This window comes from Wolffia australiana, chromosome 1, assembly GCF_029677425.1.
Source record: "Wolffia australiana isolate 7733 chromosome 1, ASM2967742v1".
Taxonomy (NCBI): Eukaryota; Viridiplantae; Streptophyta; class Magnoliopsida; order Alismatales; family Araceae; genus Wolffia; species Wolffia australiana.
In genome coordinates, this window is record NC_135835.1 from 8,674,479 (window position 1) to 8,692,843 (window position 18,365).

Genomic DNA, 18,365 nt, shown 5'->3' on the forward strand with positions numbered 1-18,365 from the left:
AGCGCTCGGATTTGGAATTTATACCTTCGCTTGTGGGCTTGTAATGATATTTGGCCCATTTACTCAGATTGGCCGAATATCATTAAGTGAGAGAGATAGGTAATAGTGGTTGGGACTTGGGAGATAGTAGTGAGAGAGATAGATAATAGAGGTCCGAAATATGAAGATCGTCCCGACGTCCTGAATCAGTGCAGGGACGCGGACGGGACGGTTTTTTCGTCCCATGATGAAAAAAATCGTCCCGTCCACGAGGTTGGAAGAAAATTGGGAGGGAAATTTGTCCCGAGACCTCCGGACGGTATGGTTTTCGTCCACTCGGACGAAAAGCCCGTCCCATCCGGAGATCTCATATGAAAAAGCTGTCGCGTACACGTCCCTGCACTGATTCTGGATATCGGATGGGACAATCTTAGTCCCGTCCGTCCATTGTCCACGTCCCAGACGATCCAGAACTATACTAGTGCAGGGACACAGATAGAACGGTTCATTCACCCCCAGGATTAGGATTTTAGACATAGTTTTAATGACGGTCTAAAATCAGCTATTTTAGTAAGAAATTAGCCATTTTTCTAAAATAGTGTATAGGAGTTAGAGTAACAGGTAATAAGTCTAAATATAATATATTATAAAAGTGACAAAAAAATCATCCCGTCGGGAGGTTGGATGGAAATCGGGACGGAATTCGTCCTGAGACATCCAATCGGACTAAAACCGTCCCATCCAGAGGCCTCAGATAAAAAAACCGTCCCGTCCGCGTCCCTGCACAGATTCCAGATGTTGTACGAGCCGATCTTCGTCCCATCCCGTCCATCGTCCACATCCCAGACGTCCCGGAACTATAGTTGGGACTGGGGGGAGAGAGAAAGTGGTAGAGATAGACATAGATGTAGAAGTGTAGCTAGAAATATAAAGATAGAAAGAGATGCATGTATAGAGATATAGATAGAGAGATATATGCAGATAGAGAAAGAGAGTGTTAAAGAGATTTGGTTAGAAGAGAGAGTGGTAGAGATAGAAATTTACAAATATGAAAAATAGTAGAAATTTAGTGGAAAAGAAAGAGAAATAAATAGATACTGAGAGATTGTGAGATTGTTTTGGTGACTGAAAGATCAATATGAATAGGTAGTGGGATGGCAAGAGGAGTATGAAAAGAAAGAGAGAGACTAAGACAATGATAGAGGTAGGGAAATTATACGAATAGGTATAGAAAGTGAAAGAAGAAGATAAATAGAGAGAGAGATAGAGAGATAAATAGATAGAGAGGAATTGAGGTTGAGATTCAAATAAGAACATATATATATATATAGAAAGCAGTACGGATAGAGATCGGCAAAACGGAAATATAAAAAATAGTTTATCTAGATATGGAATTTTATTAGCATTTAAAAAACAGTGAATATTATATACATACATATTATGCATCTAGGGAATTATGATTGTAGATAAGGAAGATGCATGTTTTTTTATGCAAAGGTCAGCCCCTTGCTCTTCTGTTTGGGTATTCTTGTCTTGGGTTTCTTCCGCGTGATCCCCAATCAATAATATATGGTGCCGAATCCTCAGCCTTGGAAATAATGGTGATTACAACAAATGTGATCAACATGACCAAGAATCCTCTCAAACAAAATCTCTTCATGTCCTCAGCCAAGCTTCTGCAGATAGAATTGACATCTCCCTATGTCAGCGTTGGAGGTTCGGATTATACTAGACATGTTAACACTAAACTAATAATATATGTATGTGTATTTTTTGAATGGTTTTTTATATTTACCCTATTTTAACTCAATTTCAATATATTTAAGGAAATACCTTTTTGAATATTAGGCCATGTATCCCACTATTGCACAATTTACTATATCACAATGATGCTTTAATTTACATACCTAAAATGTATCTAAATATCAAATAGTTCTTAAAATATATTTCTCGATCCAATATACAATATAACTCAAATTCAAAATTTTAAGTTTCTTTAACTCAGACTATAAGGGTTAAGTCCCAAATAGTTGATGCAGAAGTAATATCCTCAATTTCAACACTTTAAAAAATTAAATATAGCCTCTGAGCATTAACATTTCTTAAATATTTGTGTTTGTGTACAATTAAAGTATTCAAAACCAATCCAAAACATGACACTTCACTTTGATTTCAACTCAACCAATATATAAAAATAATTCAATTTTATTATTTATATATCCTAACATTTCTTCAACTATGTATTTATCAAATAAAATAATAACAACAATAATATGTATGATGCCATCTAAGGTAACGTATCATTTATTTAAATAAATTCAATTGACCATGTTGTTTAATGCACTCAACAAAATAAGTTCACTAAACTTCCATCACATTTTCTTGATTCTATTTTTTGCTCAATTTTATCTTCCATTTTTTTCTTATATTTCCATTAGTTATTGTTTATTACTATGTCTCACCCTTGTTCCTTAACCTTTCAGTTTTAGTTAACTACCTTTTGGGCCTTATCAAAGTTAGTGTTTGGCAAACAAAAAGGTAGTGAGAAAATTGTTGGTAATATTGTTTTGTTTTACTTTCTTCCTTCTATATTGTATTGGTTTCTTACTTTAATCATCATGTTTTCCTGCATTTTATCCAAATTAGTAAGAAATGTGGTAAAATAAATTTAGAGGTAATTAGTTGTTGATAATATCTAATTGACCTTGAATCTGTGTATAAGACAAGCCGGGGATTTGAGAATGATATTTTATGGTGCAGAGAAATAAATAAGTGAACATTTGGATATGAGATTTGGTGAGTTATAAGTTTAGATGTTATAAATATATTTGTGAAATTTGGAAGGATGGAGTGTCGTGGATGCACAAAGAATACAAGAGAGAGAGGGGGGAATAAAGTGTAGGAATGATGAACAGATATATACATACGAATCATTATAGAAAATTGATCGGTGGATTACGCCACATTGGATGGACGCATGAGGGTTTTGGGATGGATCAGAATTGGATGATGTCACTGAAAAGGGTTTTGATTAATAGAGAGAGATCTAAACAAAATGGACATTTAAAAGTTATGATAATGTAGATGCCATTAACTCATATGGGATTCTTATTTGGTGCCAATATTAGGACTTTTACTCCTTCCAAATGGACTCCTTCACCTCATGGTTGTACTCATCCTTCAATTATTAACGAACATCAAGGAAAAACTCAGCCAATAACGTAAGAGCAATATAAAGGTAGTATTTAAAAGTTTCTGACACTCTAATGGGGGAATAGATGTTTTAGATGTCACAATGATATAGCTCAGCTCTAAATTTCAGTGTTGAGATTCTTTTGGATTGTCAGATTTAAATTTTTGATGGTGAAACATTTATAAATGTTGATCTTATTCATTATCTCTCATCTGTGCCACCACCGCATCAACTTATGGTTTTTCACCTTGGCAGCTTTGAAAACAATGGGGCTGTGATTGGGTCTGTATTCCCACATGTGCAGAATCAATGTATCCACATTAACGTGGAGAATGAAAACTCATCATTTTGGAAATTTAGAATCTTTATTGCTCGAAGTGATGCTTAAAATTGTGAAACCACTTTCATAGTTTTTCTACTTCTCATTAGTAAGGTATCATCGCATTTGATTGGTGTCTTGTGGGGTCACAAATAATGATGTCATAATGTTGGAAGCACATGCTCACGGAAGCGTACTTGGGCGTGAACCAATGCAGAAGATGTCGAGGATGATCCAAGATGATACAAGGAGAAACACTGAGGCGTAGTTGTTAGCCTCGTCAAGTCCCCGCGTCGTCATTGTCAAGAGAGCACCAACTACAAGAGAGAGGGAAGGAGGAAGAGACTTCTAGTTCAAAAGAACTTTCAAGAAACTCTACTCAACTCAAAGGGAGAAAAGAGAATACATCAAGGGATGTTTTGGGGGTTAAGAAAACAGGGGAGATGGGGGGCCTTTTATAGGCACAAACCAAGGCCTAAATGCCCCCTAAAAACTAGGCACGGTCCTAGAAAGTAGGCACAGTCCTATTTTCAAGGATGTGTTAGGTCATCCTACTTTCCAGGATGTACCAAGTCAACCCCCATAATCCTGAAACTTAGGGCTGGGGGGTTTGACATTTTCAACAATCTCCACCTTGGCAAACTTCCCAGCCAATGTACTTGTCACTTGATCATCTTCAAGGTGCTCCACCTTCTTCGAGATACCATCTCCTTTTTCACTCATTTGGCCTAGCCGCAAGTGCCATAATTGAGTGTCCTCAGTTGATGGCTCATGTGGTGTTGTTGTAGCAGCTCCACCTACAACGGTGCTCCCTTCAAGTCTATAAATGTTGGCTCGTTGTTGACTCCCCTTCATAATGACAAGATAACCTTTACAAACCTTGAGCATCCCGTTCTAGGACTGATAAGAACATCCATTCGCCTCTAGCACACCAAGCGAAATCAAGTTCTGATGCAAGGCTTGTACATGCCGCTAGACATGGCCTTTGTGTTCTGTTCATTTGAAACGAACACAAAATTTGCACAAAAGAACCGCACAGGCCCTTGTTCTTTGTTATGTTCTTTTTCTTTTTCAAAAACAAAAAAAATTCGCACATTCGCACAAAATTAGACTAAAATTCGCACAAAGCAAACAAAAGAACAGAACACGGGTCTGTTCAATGTTCTGTTCGAATTCATTTTTGTTCTGTTCGAAAAACCAAACAGAACGAACAATTCGCACCAAAAGAACAGAACGACCATGTCTACATGCCACACATTCCCTAGCATTCTCACCATGCCGTCAAACATCAAAATCTTCATGCTCCCAATGTCAACAACCTCTCACGGAGGATTGTTTCCCATAGAACAGTTCCCGTCGAATTCCTAGAGGAGTCAAACCAGTTAGCATGTGAACACATATGATAAGAGCAGCCGGAATCAAGGATCCATGTGTCTGCCAACTCCGCAGCCGCAACTAGGGCAGAATATACTTCACCATCATCACTATCCTCCTCCTTTGCGACATTGGCCGAACTCGTCTCTCCAACTTCTCCCTTAACGCTATTCAGCTTCGGAAAATCACGCCTTAAGTGCCTCTGACATGGCACTTATGACATTCCTGGTTTTTCAACCAGTTGGCCCTTTACTTGGACCGTCCCTTCTTCTTCTCTCCGATGTTGTTTCCCTCCGTCATACAACCTCTTTCTTGCCCGCCTTGCACAAACAAACCTTGACTCTGATCCGAATCAGATGCAGACCGCCTCTGGTCAAACTCCATCAATGTCAAAATTGCCTCATCAAGACTCGACATATTCGTCCCATGAAGTATAGTCGTCACAAGGTTCTCGTACTTGTTAGGCAACGAAATCAACAAGATGATCGTTTTGCTCTCCTCAGACAAGTCGTCCTCAAACTTCTGTGGTTCAACGCAAAGGCTTTGGAAATGATCAATATGAGCATGCAACTTGGTACCTTCGGCCATCCGAAGCACAAATAGCTTTGCTTTCAACAAAGCTTTGCTCATAGACGTCTTCCCCGCATATCGCCGAGCCAATGTCTTCCACATCTGGGCAGGATCTTCAAGCTCGGAAACATGATATCTTGCACCATCCGACAAACATTGATGAATAGTGCTACCGGCTTTCAATTGCATTCGTCTCCAATTGGCATCCTTGACACCTCCATGATTCAAATCATCCGAAGCCTCAATCACATCCTTTTTGTTCAATAATGGAAGTCACCATTTCCTAAGCCGTAACACATCCCCTCCAACATGTAGCTCTGATACCACTTGTTGGGCGCACACACTCGCGGAAGTGTACTTGGACGTGAACCAATGCAGAAGATGTTGAGGATGATCCCAAGACGATACGAGGAGAAACACTGAGGCGTACTCGTTAGCCTCGTCACGTCCCCGCGTCGTCACCGTCAAGAGAGCACCAACTCCAAGAGAGAGGGAAGGAGGAAGAGACTTCTAGTTCAAAAGAACTTCCAAGAAACTCTACTCAACTCAAAGGGAGAAAAGAGAATATATCAAGGGTTGGTTTGGGGGTTTGACCTTTTCAACACATAATGACTCATTTTGCATTAATTGGGTCAGCCAATAATTGGCTGTATTATAAACAAACCATATTATGAAACTCAGCACAATGGGATCACTCGAGATAAAAATCCAGAACCAAATTCAAAAAACCATCAAAAAATATTCTACATAAATTTGTTTCTCTATGAGTCTGCTTTAACTTTGATTATGTGCACATAGTATAAATTTAATGCAAATAAATATATAAAAAAGATGATACATCATGAATAATCATTGGTTTATCGTGGTACCAAAAAACTAACTAAATAGATCAAAACAATAAATAAATATGTGGTTCATTGTGGCTTGGAGTGAGGTTTCCTTTTACTATTAGATATCTGCAAGGCCTGCACCAAAAACATGGTTCTAGATCCTATGAATTTGTGTGTCACCAGGAACAAATGGCTTGAATATTTGGTCTTGAATGTTCTTCAAAGTTAGAAATCTAATGAAAAGTCATCTTATAGAATGTTTTTGGACTATTGAGAGAGATTCTTCTTATTATGATGTAATATCAAAAGTGGGATTACTTCCCACTCGTAAGTTATTTGTACAGGTCTTAGATGGAAACACCATCTGACAACAGACTGCTTGACCAGTTGTAGCTGTCTGATTGGCAGTGAGGATCAATGTAGCTGTACAACCAGGGGTGATGTAATATTTAACATTTAAAGTCATTATGTATTTCAATATCCTATTTTAAAAGCAACATATTTGTGTGAGGGCATGTCAATATTATATCCAACTAGCTAAAACACAGAGGATGCGACATCAGTATGAATTTCAAATGTGTTCTTAGCTATGCAAGTATTGTTTTACGACCTTACAAATCTGGATAAATAATATCACTTTTTTTACTTAACCTATCCCAAGTTAGATGAGAGAGGCATCTCAAATAACTACGGAAGCCAAGATATCCAGGAACTTCAATGTTTTTTTCTGCCCCCCTTAATGGGCTGGAAGTATATTGAGATAAGATATGGTTAGTAAAAATGAAAATGGACCCTTTTGCAGGTCTGGGGATTGTATTAAGGCAAAATAGGATCTGGCATGGTGATAATCATGAATAAGATGCTATTTCTAATATTGATTTCATGTATTTTACATGTTTATTTTCATTGACATGATCATAACATTCATGTTATTTGAGCTATAAATAATTTTCTATGAATTCAATAATGATTTTGGTTTCCACCCAATTGTATGGTATTTATATGGATTTTTAAAGAAAATAATTTTACAAGTTAGAATATATATGGATTTTTATTTAGATACTTTTACGGGCTTATTACATTTTTAGAATGATATGCTGATTTTTTGGAAAAATATGGAAGTCTGACATTAAATCTATAAATAATATATATATATATGTATATATATATTTGGATTTATTCAAACATTTCTAAGATTGAAAGTACAAATTTATTTGAATTAATGTGCTTCACCAGGTGTTGGAATCACGCTCGGTTGGATTAGGGCCAATGACTGGCGTCGGCCAATCATTGGTAGTCACTAATGATTGTTGTGCACTTCTTGAAATAAAATTTATTACATCCATTTAAATACAAAATGTGCTGCCAATAAAAAAGAAAATCTGCCTTTTTCACAATAAATGCCGAGTGACGAAGGCACACTTATCATCATATGATTGAACAAATAAAAAAAAGAGCAATCTAGCGTTGGAATATCCTTTCTTCTTTATTCTTTTTGAAGTGCACTTGGAGAAACTGGATTAGGCACGGTGTATTAAACATGGAATCTCAACCAATGATTGGCACCTTTTCCCAATTTGGAGATGTGTCCCTCAGATTGAAATACATTGATTTTGATGTAATTATGGATAGTTTTTTCAAAGAATCTGAGGACACGTGTTAGTGCATAATGGAGATTAAATCTATGCACGGATTTTGGCTCAGAGTTTTGGTGCAAGTATCGAGGAGGAGAGAGAATAAAGCAACATCCTTGATTGCTCAAACTTTAAAACATGTTGTCTATCTATTTCATAAGGAGTTTGGAGCTCAAAGGCCATTTTGCTTTGACCCTCTTTATCCATATGTGGTCTCAAATCTATAAGTGGACCCTCCAATCAATATAAAAATACACTATCAGATTTTTTTCTTAAATACAATCATCAGATTCTCCAAAAATCTAGTTTAGGTGTTTTTTTCGACAGTAAAAGATCTAAGGAGTGATGAGCTGGTCAAGAGTTGCAAAAAAAAACATCATTCAGCCAGTTGGGCACATGGCAGTGAGGTTAGTGTAATATTTGGTCTCTTTAAGACTCATGTCGTCGACCTTTTTCTTAACTTATTGTCGTCCTAGATAGCTTAGTTTTTCACCATCACGACTGCTACCTTCAATTTTTGCGTTCGCCCGCCCGTAGAAGTATTTAAAAATTAATTTTGAGTAATTTGATTTTACTAAATTAATTTTTTTTTAAAATTAAGATTCGTAAAATTCCTAAAATTTTAAATTCCCTTTTCAATACTTTGTGCCTAGTGGATTCGACCCTTACTGGCTTTGTGCTTACAAGGAGAATTATAAATATCAAACACTATAAAATCAAAAACTATAAAATGACATAATTAGCCAAACCAAGCTCATGGCAAGCCGTATAGTTTGCTGCCAATACAATCAGTCTGCATATCCTGTTAAACTTTGCCACCAGGGCAAAGCTTTATTTAAAGGCAATACCAAGTGACAAACTGAAGCTCTTAGCTCTAGTCTAATTTTGTACCTCTCTATTGATCCAATCAAAATTTTACTTGGTATTGCAAACGTACTCGCGCTTGTCTGCTTTTTTGTCGAAAGGTAACTAAACCAATTCCATTGCTTTCCAGTTTGCACCATTCATTGTTTCTGCCATTATATTTGGGATGGCCAACACTTCCATCCTGGTATGAATGACACAGTATTCAGGTGAAATTTAGCCACTACTGACTATAATAGAACTAGAGTATCTCAGTCTCTCCTATACTGGATATAAGAGAGCAAGAGGAAGGGGGTAGAGGGAGTCACAGAACGAAGACATGGTATTAAATTGGATTAGAGTTTTACTCATCAAGAAAGGTGTCGTTGACTTCGCATAATGGAGAAATCACGAGCTGGCAGACTTCTCGGAGTTGGTGTTGACTGGGAGGTACACACCTTCAGCCGCCAGCCAGATGTTGTCGGGCTTCTTCTCACTTACCCCGCATACCTGTGAAGGATGTAATATAAGATAAATACAACAACTACAATGAACTTGGATCTAAATTTATTGGTTACAGTTTTAAAACTCGACAATTAAACAATATTAAGGCCATTAACACCACAAATTCCACAAGGAGCCATTTAAAATATTCACGAGATTCCAAGAATTTTCATGAGATTCTGAGATGTCGGAAAGTTACACAACAAATTTTATTCAAAACTTTTGCAAATCAACACCGTTATATGTCGAAAACATTAACTAATAGAGTCTAAGAAATTCCTTGAAATTGAAATCGAATAAGACTATCTAGTCGGAACCGAATCAATAAATTCAACGAATGGAACTTCGGATAAACAGAATCAGTTTTTCTGAGCCCATGATTTAAGAACCCAGGAATACCACAACCAAGCGGTGTGATAGTATTTTACCTCCTGCTGCCCCCCGGCAGTCCGAGCATACTTCTTATCATGGCTATGCAGGTAACCGCCTGTGTCCATGTGTTTCAATCTAATCTTCTGATCTTGCCTCCACGTCTTCCCATTTCCCTCAATCTCCAACCTGCAAAATATCCCATAGTCTTAAGAAAAAGTAAGTTTCAGGATCTGATCCGATCAACCATATTAGAGATTGGATCGGCATAGTCCATTTATCTAATGATCCCAACTGATAATCAGATCGGGTCATTCGATCTCAATCACTTGATCACCAAACCCTACGCCTGATCAAAGATTGGATCACTTGATCGAGTCAAAAGTTGACCGGCCTGATTGATGATCCAATTGGGGAATCGATCAGATCTATTATATGATTGGTGATCAAGAATATCGCCAAACATTGGGTAAGATTAACTTACCGCCAGTAGTCACCCGTGTCAGACTCTTGGTCTCCTCCAAAGCAGCTCACCTGCAAGAATTGAGATCTTTCACTCACCATCCATATTGAGAAATTGCATCATCATTTTTAGACTTTTTTTCCTTTCTACTTATCTCCCTTTTGTTTATCTACATAACCCCGTATTTTATTTTTATTCAAATAAGATATTTAATTCATTTGGCAGAGAAGGAAGGCAGAAATATACTTCGAGGTTCCCAGAGATTGGAGAAGCGTGCAAGTGGCTGTGCAACCATTTTCGAGTTCTCATGTGTTGCAATCGGATCAAAGTTCCTGTTTTAATCGGATCCCCTTGTTTGGCTGATGAATCTGGAATGGGATGCACGATCTGCAGATTTGGGGCAAAGAAATAGAACGTGAGGTGCCTTTCCAAAGAAGTACATCAGAGATATGATAGAAAACCAGAATACACTACATGAATGTTACGGGAAACAAATTATAACACCTGGATCAGGGAAAATAATTATGACGCTTTGAAAACAATAAGAGGAATTCAATAAAAGTTAATAAAAATGAAAAGAATCAAACACTAAACACTCAAAATTACGGAGAGAAAAGCAATCTGAGACGTGAGCAAATGAAAAACATGTACGCAGTGATCCCAGACTCGAATGAATTTTCGACTAGCACTATCCCAGACTCGAATGAATTTTCATAAATATTATTATTTTTCTACTGCTCGACATTATCTCAGACATACAGTACGACGTTGCTTCAAGGTAACTGAACCGGAAAATCCCACAATCAAAATCTAGGTTACGGCTCTCTAGGTTAATTGATCGCAGGCTTTCCATGAATTATCGTCCCGATTCCTATATTGACACAACACTATTACAACGAGAAAGATATATATGTTGGATAGTAAATGCAAAAACAAGAATGGAATCCCGAATTAGAAAAAAAATGTCAGATTTAAGGGCGACAGACTAGATGTTACACATACCCAGTAGCTATTGGCATCCTCAACATTGGGAAATCCCGTCACAGATTGCTGGCCACTCCCCGTTCCATACGGAACATTGTGGGAATGGAGTCGAAATTTAGTCTTCTCGTGCATCAACTTGAGAGTAGTCCCATAAGTGACCTGCGACGAGCAAATCAATTCCAACAATTCTCATCACAAAAGCAAAGAAAAAGAAGAGCAAGCAAGTATTCATAAGATTAACAGACCTCGATGCCCGCGGCGAAAGATAGATGGGGAGAGCCCTCCTCGACTTCCAAACCGAGGAAGAGAACGACGGCCAGCGCAAAAAAAGACAGACCCATCACGAGGAGAAGGATCAAGAACCAAGTTTGCTGCCAGAGGCGGAGATTGGTCTGGGGAAAACGCTGTTTCGATCCCCTTACAGATTTCGACTCTCTCCCAGAAGCGGCGGTCTTCGGCGAAGCAGAAGCGGCGATGTTCTTCCTTCGAGCGAGGCCTTGAGCCTCAGAGGGAGCCACGATTCGCTCTTCTCGAATCTCCAGTGCGAAAATCGCCGATCTTTTCCCCCAAATCTTCTTCTTCTTCCTCTTCTCCTCTTCCCCTTCGAGAAATCGTAACCTTTCCACGAACCTCAACCAATCGGAAGACGCCATGTGAATATTTAATGACGTGGCGAGTTTTCAATGGTCCACCTACGTGTTTCTCAATAAGTAAATAAATCGTCGGGAAAACCTTGGAATGCCTTTTTCGCAAAAATAAATATTGTCGGAAAAGTTATAAATTTGGGGGTTTTGATAAAATAAATGCTAATGGGTAGTCGGTTTCGGATCCGCGTGGCGGACTCGAAGATACTTCTTTGACGAATTGGATAAAACATGACAGATCACACGATCACGTATTTCTCTGATCTTCCCCCCATCTCTCCCCATTTCCCTCACTACCCTGGTAATTTCTCCCTCCCTCTCTCTCTCTCTCTCCGAATTTGTCTCTCTCTCTCTCTAGATTTCTCTCCCTTTCTCTCTCTAAAATTCTCTCTCTTTCTCTTTCTTTCTCCCTCTAGCACAGTCGCTCATACACGCGCATTTGCGTTGTAACCTTTCTAGGAGGGAAGAGAGCAGGAAAAATTTGTTCTTGAAGGAGGTGAAAACGTGCGTTGATTATTTTTTTTTTGAGTTTAATTCATTTGTTCGCATGAAGAATGTAGTGGGTTGTCGTCTCAACCCTTTTTCCCGTTCACCATCAGGTGAGAGAGAAGGGCTCAGCTCTTCTCTAGGGTTCTGCTGGGTTTCAATGGGATCATCGATCGGTTTGCCAGCGTGAAAGTCTTTGCTGGGATCCTGAAGAATGGAGATGGAGAGCTCAGAGAAAGAGCTCGAGGAGAAGATCATGGATGCCGGTAACCGGCTCCAGAAGGCTCCCCGTTCGGTCGACGATCTCCTGCCGCTTCTTGACGTAAGCCCTAGACTTTTCTTTCTTCTTTCCCCTTTGATGTTTGCCCGCGCGTTTCTCACCGCATTGATGCGTGACATGTTTGGCGGGTTTTACCAGATTTCAAATTTTCACTGCCCTTGATTTTGTAGTTTTATTCATATGGGTTGTTGTTTTGGCGCCAGTCTTCGGAAATTCCGTTCTTGAGGGACGAAAGCTTGCTCTCGGAACTTAATCGTTTTCTTTTCTTGTTTTTTAAGCTGCCCATTACTTGTAAAGTTGTCGGCTAGTGAAGTTACCCGTCAGGGTGGTTTGATACGCCATGTATGATCGATTCTATGATAAGGGGCATTGGCGATTACCGGTTCCAGAAAAAACTCAACCTAACTTCTGTTGTTTTACTCCCAAGGAAACGCGTTCTGTTTGCAATCTTTGATAACTTCTCTTAGGTTGCATTTCTCAATCTTCTGTATTTTTTTGTATTATAGGAATTAGAGTCTTTATTAACGGGAGTCGAGCAGTCGCCCACCCAATCAATGTTGACTGCGCTGAACCCGGCAATTACGGGGCTTGTTTCAAAAGATCTTTTGGAGAACACGGACACAAACGTGAGCGTCAGTGTCACCACTTGCATTAGCGAGATTACCAGAATAACGGCTCCGGAGGCTCCATACGATGATGACTTGATGAAGGTTTCGAATGCCTCGCACAAAAATGAAAATTGGTTTATCAGCCTCGATCTTGACCGCTGTCTATGACATTTAATCTTGGTTTTTTTAATTTCAGGAGATATTTCATAGGATCGTTCAGTCCTTTCGAAATCTGGATGATGTCTCCAGTAATCTGCACGCCAAAAGAATTTCGATTCTTGAAACCGTGGCAAAAGTAAGGTCATGTGTGGTGATGCTGGATCTTGAATGTGATTCGTTGATCCTGGACATGTTTCATCATTTCCTGAAGACCATCAGGTGATTAAGTTTTTATTGATACTTACATGGACCACTCGATAGGGGATATTACACTACTTCAACCCAGTCCCTAAGTGTTTTTGCTTGTGCCTAATTTTACATCCTTCCTTTCTTTCAAAAAATTGGCTCTGTTTCTTATTTTTATTTTATGGTGAAAATGAAATGACTGGTTTGCAGGGATAGTCACTCAGAAAATGTTGTTTCTTCAATGGAGACAGTAATGAGTCTGGTTTTAGAAGAAAGTGAAGATATATCGCCTGACCTTATAGCCTTGCTCTTACTGAACGTAAAGACAGCCAACAAGGTACACCCAATCCTCAGGCTTTCATTACAAAATCTTTTCCTTATTTATTTTATTTCCAAGTTCAAATAGTGAAATCCTCTCCTTATATTTCCAGGACATTTTGCCTGTAGCAAGGACACTAGCGGAGAAAGTCATCACAAACTGTGCTGTGAAGCTAAAGCCTTGTCTGATGGAAGCCGTCGAGTCAGTTGGTGCCCCTTTAACTGATTACAGTAAAATTATTGCGACAATCTGTCAAGAAAGCGCAGATGCATTGGAACATCTTAATACTGCAAAGGTTTGTTTGTTATCGACATTTTTGTTTCCGCAAAACAAGATAATTTTGTACCAATCAATGGCAACAACGCATATTCTTCCAGATTTTTTTACTAATCAGGTCAATCCCATCAGGTGAACGAAAATGAGGCAGTTGAGACTGCCGTCTCTGGCGAAACCGAACAGGTATTTTTCTTATGATCATTAGCTTATTATATTGATTCCTTCTGTCAAGCTATCATTGCTTTCTAGGTCTCGAGCAAGGCTCCGTCAGAAGCTCAAGCTGTTGCTGAAACTGCAACAGAACCTTTGGTGAACAATGGCACGTCTCAGCCAGCAGATGATAGTTCGTCTGAGAAGAAAAGTAGGCGTTCTCGCCGCAGCACGTACTCGACGGAAGAATTAGATGCTGCGTCAGACCGCAGTGCGAGAAGGGGTAGAGGTCGTCGAAGTATCAGAGACGAAGATGTCAAGTCACCCATCAAGAGAAGAGGTCGCGGCCGCGGAGCGAGCAGGGTTCTGTCTGAACGCATTCCTAGAGAGGAGGCACAAGTGGAGAAGGCAGAGCAACCTGCAGATAATGCGGCATCCACTGATTCTGCCCGTCGAAAGAGAGGCCGTTCCTCAGGATTCAGGGGCTCAATAAAGAGACGGAGAAGCGAGGCGTCTGCCAACGGCAACTCTGTGGAGAAGGTTGATGAAGATTTTGATGACTTGGAGAAGAAGCCTCTCAAAGATTTGGCGAAAAGGCTTCTCGAAGATGGAGAAAATGGGAGCGGGACTCGGAAAGTTCGATCCAAGATTGGAAAGGAAATCATAGAAAGGAAGCCTTCTGGTGCCATCGAAGGTTCCGAGATCAAACCTCAGAAAAAGCGGGGACGGAAGCCAAAGAGACCTTTGGAGGAAGGTCTTGAGAGGCCTAAAGATGATAACGGCGGTGATGTGTCAACTCTGGGGGTATCTTCTGGTGGCATTTTGCGTTTTCTTAGGATTTTTACGAGATTTCTCTTCAGTGTTGAATTATTTGCAATCTCCTTGCTTCAGGGTACTGGAGGTGAACCCGCGGCGGTGGCTGTCGAGGTTGACAAGAGTCAGATTGTTTCAGGGGAGAACTCTCGGAAGAAACGTCGAAGGAAACCTGTTCCTGAGGAGGTATATATCTGTAAGGGTTTGCATGACAAGTTCATTATCTATGAGGGATGATGGTTAGTTGTCCCTGTCATCATCCTCATCTGCGTCCTGCATGACAAGGACAGAATCGTGATTGTCACAGATGAATGACTAGGAAGATTATGACTCGTCATTGGCCCCGTTAAATGTAGAGAAAGCGACTAGTGGATGATGATGAGTAATCATCATCATTTGTCTACAATGCGCGGAAAGTGGACAATGATGCGTTGTCATCATCCTCTCATGCTTGTCGCCGGTGCCGGCAAACTATATTATTCATTCTGTCAAGTTGCATTCGACGAGGACTCTATTTAAATGCTTCGGTGTCTTGCAGGCTCCTAAGACACTTCATGGTATCAGATATGATGAGAGTCTCATCGGCGTCAAGATCAAAGTCTGGTGGCCAGATGACAAGAAGTAAGAGAACCATCTCCCTATTTCACCATAAAAGGCCGAGGGCTCTCATTGTATTGACTCTTGATGGCCCGATTTTAAATTCTTGCAGATTCTATGCCGGCATAGTGGAGTCCTACAATCCGACAACCATGAAGCACAAGGTAAATGTGTTAACTTTTTTCTTTCTCTGGAGAGTCATAAGTCAGCCCGTTAAGTTTAAACATTCCCCTGCCTCTCAGGTGCTGTATAACGACGGTGATGAAGAGAATCTGCTGCTGAAGAAGGAGACTCTAAAGTTCCGAAAGGGTACAAAGGTAATTTCCTCGGAGATCCTGTTTTGAATTCATCTTAGTCTCGTTATTTGATGGTATACTTTTATCAGCTGGGCATTGAGGAGAAAATTGTATCAACCTCCGATGGCACTCCCGAAACGTATGCTACTTCATCCTCTGTTTGGTGTTGATCGTCTTTCCCTGTAAATTTTATGCATCATTGAAACAAGATTTTGGGCAACAGGGCACAGAAGAGAAGGTCAGAGTCATCCGGTAGAAAGTCAAAGTCAACTGCATCTCCGAGGTTGAGCTGACCCACTTCACTTTGTCTCATCGTTAATGTCCGCTGAATTTTGGTAGTCGTTTTTGGTTGGGCTCATGCAGTGATCGTCCTCGTGAGGTTGATGCTGATGGGTCAACAGCTGGCAGTGGTAAAAGGCGAGGACGGCGCCCCAAGCCCCTCGAGGGCAACTCAGGAAGCCAACCTCGAAGGCGGGGGAGAAAGAGTGGAGCTGCCTCGGCCGTAAGATCCGCGGGAAGTGGCCGTCGGCGGGGGCGGCGGCCAAAGGATACCTCGGCCGCTGAGGGGGGCCACACTGCAAGAGCAGACGACATTGTTGGAACTGACGACACTGGCGGTGGTGGCGGCGCAGAGGAAGATCCCGGCCGGAAACGGAAAGCTCGTGAAGAGGAGGAACAGACAGAGGTTGACAGTGGGGAGACTTTGGCTTCGGGTGGCGTAGAGGACAGTACTAAACGGAGAAAGAAGTAGAAATTTGGTGGGGAAGGCATCTCATGTTTTGGCTTAGGGGTTGATTTAGAGAGATTTAATAGTATCTTTTGTGATTTGATTGTATGTTCCCTCACTATCCCATCCTCATCAATTTCTCTCTTCCTCTTTTAATTTTCATCTCTCTGGCATAATCTCAATCTCTTCTACAGAAAGCTCCTTTCTCTGTATCTTCTAAATAACCTCTAGCCAACATTATATTTCACAAAGTCGCCCTCTTAAAGATCTTTCAGGCAGTCAACTATTTATGAAAGCTTACTATATTCACGATTTTCTTGGGGTTTTATTGCCAGTAATACTCGTTAATCGTAGAATGTTTCTATACTTATCAATACGAACTGCATGCAATAGCCTCGCTCATTTAGACTTAACCATTTGAACAAACAAGTTGTTAAATTCCAATTAATTCATCATCAGATATTAGAGAACTTTCTTCAATGTACTTAGGCTTTTCAATCATTATTAAATATACAAAGGGTATACTTACATTTCACAATTACCATGCGCATAGCATTTAATAAAAGTAGGAACAATTAATGCTTCGATAAGTGGTCATATGCTAGTGAATTATTGAATGAGACTTATATAATGTTTCCCAAAAAGGAGCATAATTTTGTGTTCATACTCTAAAGATGTATCAGTGGACTCTGAGATATATTCCAGAAAGTACTGAGAATATTTTAGAAAGTGTTATCTGATCAATATTTACCAGTCAACTGGAATGTATGCATTCATCAGTATTAAAATATCTTCATTGACTATTATTTTCATTGAACATATAAAAAATTAAATGTTGTGAATTGATCCTTGCGTTCTTCCAATATCTGACTTAATATTTTGAATATATCATATACTTTCACATTAGTAAAATAAATAAAACATGTGATTAAATACAATAACCACACTATTTTAAGAAAATTAAATGTTGTGAATTGATCCTTATGCTGAGATCGAATCTCGGTTGTGGATATCTGTTCTTCTAATATCTGACTTAATATTTTGAATATATCATAAATACTTTCACATTAGTAAAATAAATAAAACATGTGATTAAATACAATAACCACACTATTTTCATAAAATTACAATAGATAAATTATCTAAGTTGTACTTATAATACATCATCTAATAATGCATTATAATGGGAAACGATTTAACTAGGAATACAATTAACTAACTCAGAAAAATTTATATGCATAAAATTATTTATAGATCATATAGTTTACTTTAAACATAGGAATAATACTAAACATTTTGCATGAGGCAGCAAGCGTCAGATAACAAGATGTTGTCAATTATGGGGGGAGCGAGCTATGAGCAACGTACGAGAAAAAAATATTTTTAATTTTATGCCTACAAAAAATATAGAGCGGGTTATTATAGAAAGTTACTTAACAAAAAACATTCTGACATCCATATATTGACATCCGAGAAATAGAACAGATCGCTGTACATATATTGGAATCTGACATCATGTATCATCATCCTCTAACATCCACACCCCTTTGATATCCTTTATAATAGCCAGTATCCATCTTCCTTTGCACATATATCGGATCGGGTATCAGGATGTATATCAAGAGGTGAACACTATTAGTCAGTCCTCAGCTTTAATAAACAAATAAAATCAGGTGAAAATTTTTCCGCATCCATGTAAAAAATGTCACAACAGCTCAATGGAATTTAACCGAAATATTTGAAGTTCTGAAAGAAAATCAAG

General features: G+C 39.2%; 2 protein-coding genes across 3 annotated transcripts; one reads left to right on the plus strand and one right to left on the minus strand.

Annotated features, from left to right (window-relative positions):
- Positions 1–8,967: 8,967 nt before the first annotated feature.
- On the minus strand, positions 8,968–11,654 carry SDF2 (stromal cell-derived factor 2-like protein precursor). Its single transcript, XM_078577449.1, has 6 exons — positions 11,308–11,654; positions 11,081–11,221; positions 10,325–10,465; positions 10,100–10,149; positions 9,675–9,804; positions 8,968–9,252 (listed from the first exon to the last, which is right to left on the minus strand). Exons 1-6 carry the CDS (start codon positions 11,401–11,403, stop codon positions 9,151–9,153), a joined length of 660 nt encoding a protein of 219 aa, XP_078433575.1. The 5' UTR covers positions 11,404–11,654; the 3' UTR covers positions 8,968–9,150.
- A 321-nt stretch (positions 11,655–11,975) lies between these two features.
- LOC144704863 (sister chromatid cohesion protein PDS5 homolog E-like) lies at positions 11,976–16,711 on the plus strand. Of its 2 annotated transcripts, none has more exons than XM_078577430.1 (15): positions 11,976–12,210; positions 12,306–12,514; positions 12,979–13,182; positions 13,277–13,458; positions 13,636–13,762; positions 13,857–14,039; positions 14,153–14,203; positions 14,270–14,974; positions 15,062–15,169; positions 15,522–15,604; positions 15,693–15,744; positions 15,823–15,897; positions 15,966–16,015; positions 16,100–16,159; positions 16,240–16,711. In XM_078577430.1, the coding sequence occupies exons 2-15, from the start codon at positions 12,407–12,409 to the stop codon at positions 16,625–16,627; spliced, it is 2,376 nt and encodes a 791-aa protein (XP_078433556.1). In that variant the 5' UTR covers positions 11,976–12,210; positions 12,306–12,406; the 3' UTR covers positions 16,628–16,711. The 2 variants fall into 2 exon arrangements, with proteins under 2 accessions (XP_078433556.1, XP_078433564.1); XM_078577438.1 differs by having other exon boundaries at positions 11,976–12,202.
- The last annotated feature ends 1,654 nt before the right edge of the window (positions 16,712–18,365 follow it).

Coding starts and splice junctions, on each gene's coding strand:
- SDF2 (XM_078577449.1), bottom strand. CDS start 11,403: ATGGGTCTGTCTTTTTTTGCGCTGGCCGTCGTTCTCTTCCTCGGTTTG. Junction 10,150..10,324: donor CAATCTCTGGGAACCTCGAA/GTATATTTCTGC, acceptor CAATTCTTGCAG/GTGAGCTGCTTTGGAGGAGA. Junction 9,253..9,674: donor CTGCCGGGGGGCAGCAGGAG/GTAAAATACTAT, acceptor CATCCTTCACAG/GTATGCGGGGTAAGTGAGAA.
- LOC144704863 (XM_078577430.1), top strand. CDS start 12,407: ATGGAGATGGAGAGCTCAGAGAAAGAGCTCGAGGAGAAGATCATGGAT. Junction 13,763..13,856: donor ACGTAAAGACAGCCAACAAG/GTACACCCAATC, acceptor TTATATTTCCAG/GACATTTTGCCTGTAGCAAG. Junction 14,204..14,269: donor TCTCTGGCGAAACCGAACAG/GTATTTTTCTTA, acceptor ATTGCTTTCTAG/GTCTCGAGCAAGGCTCCGTC.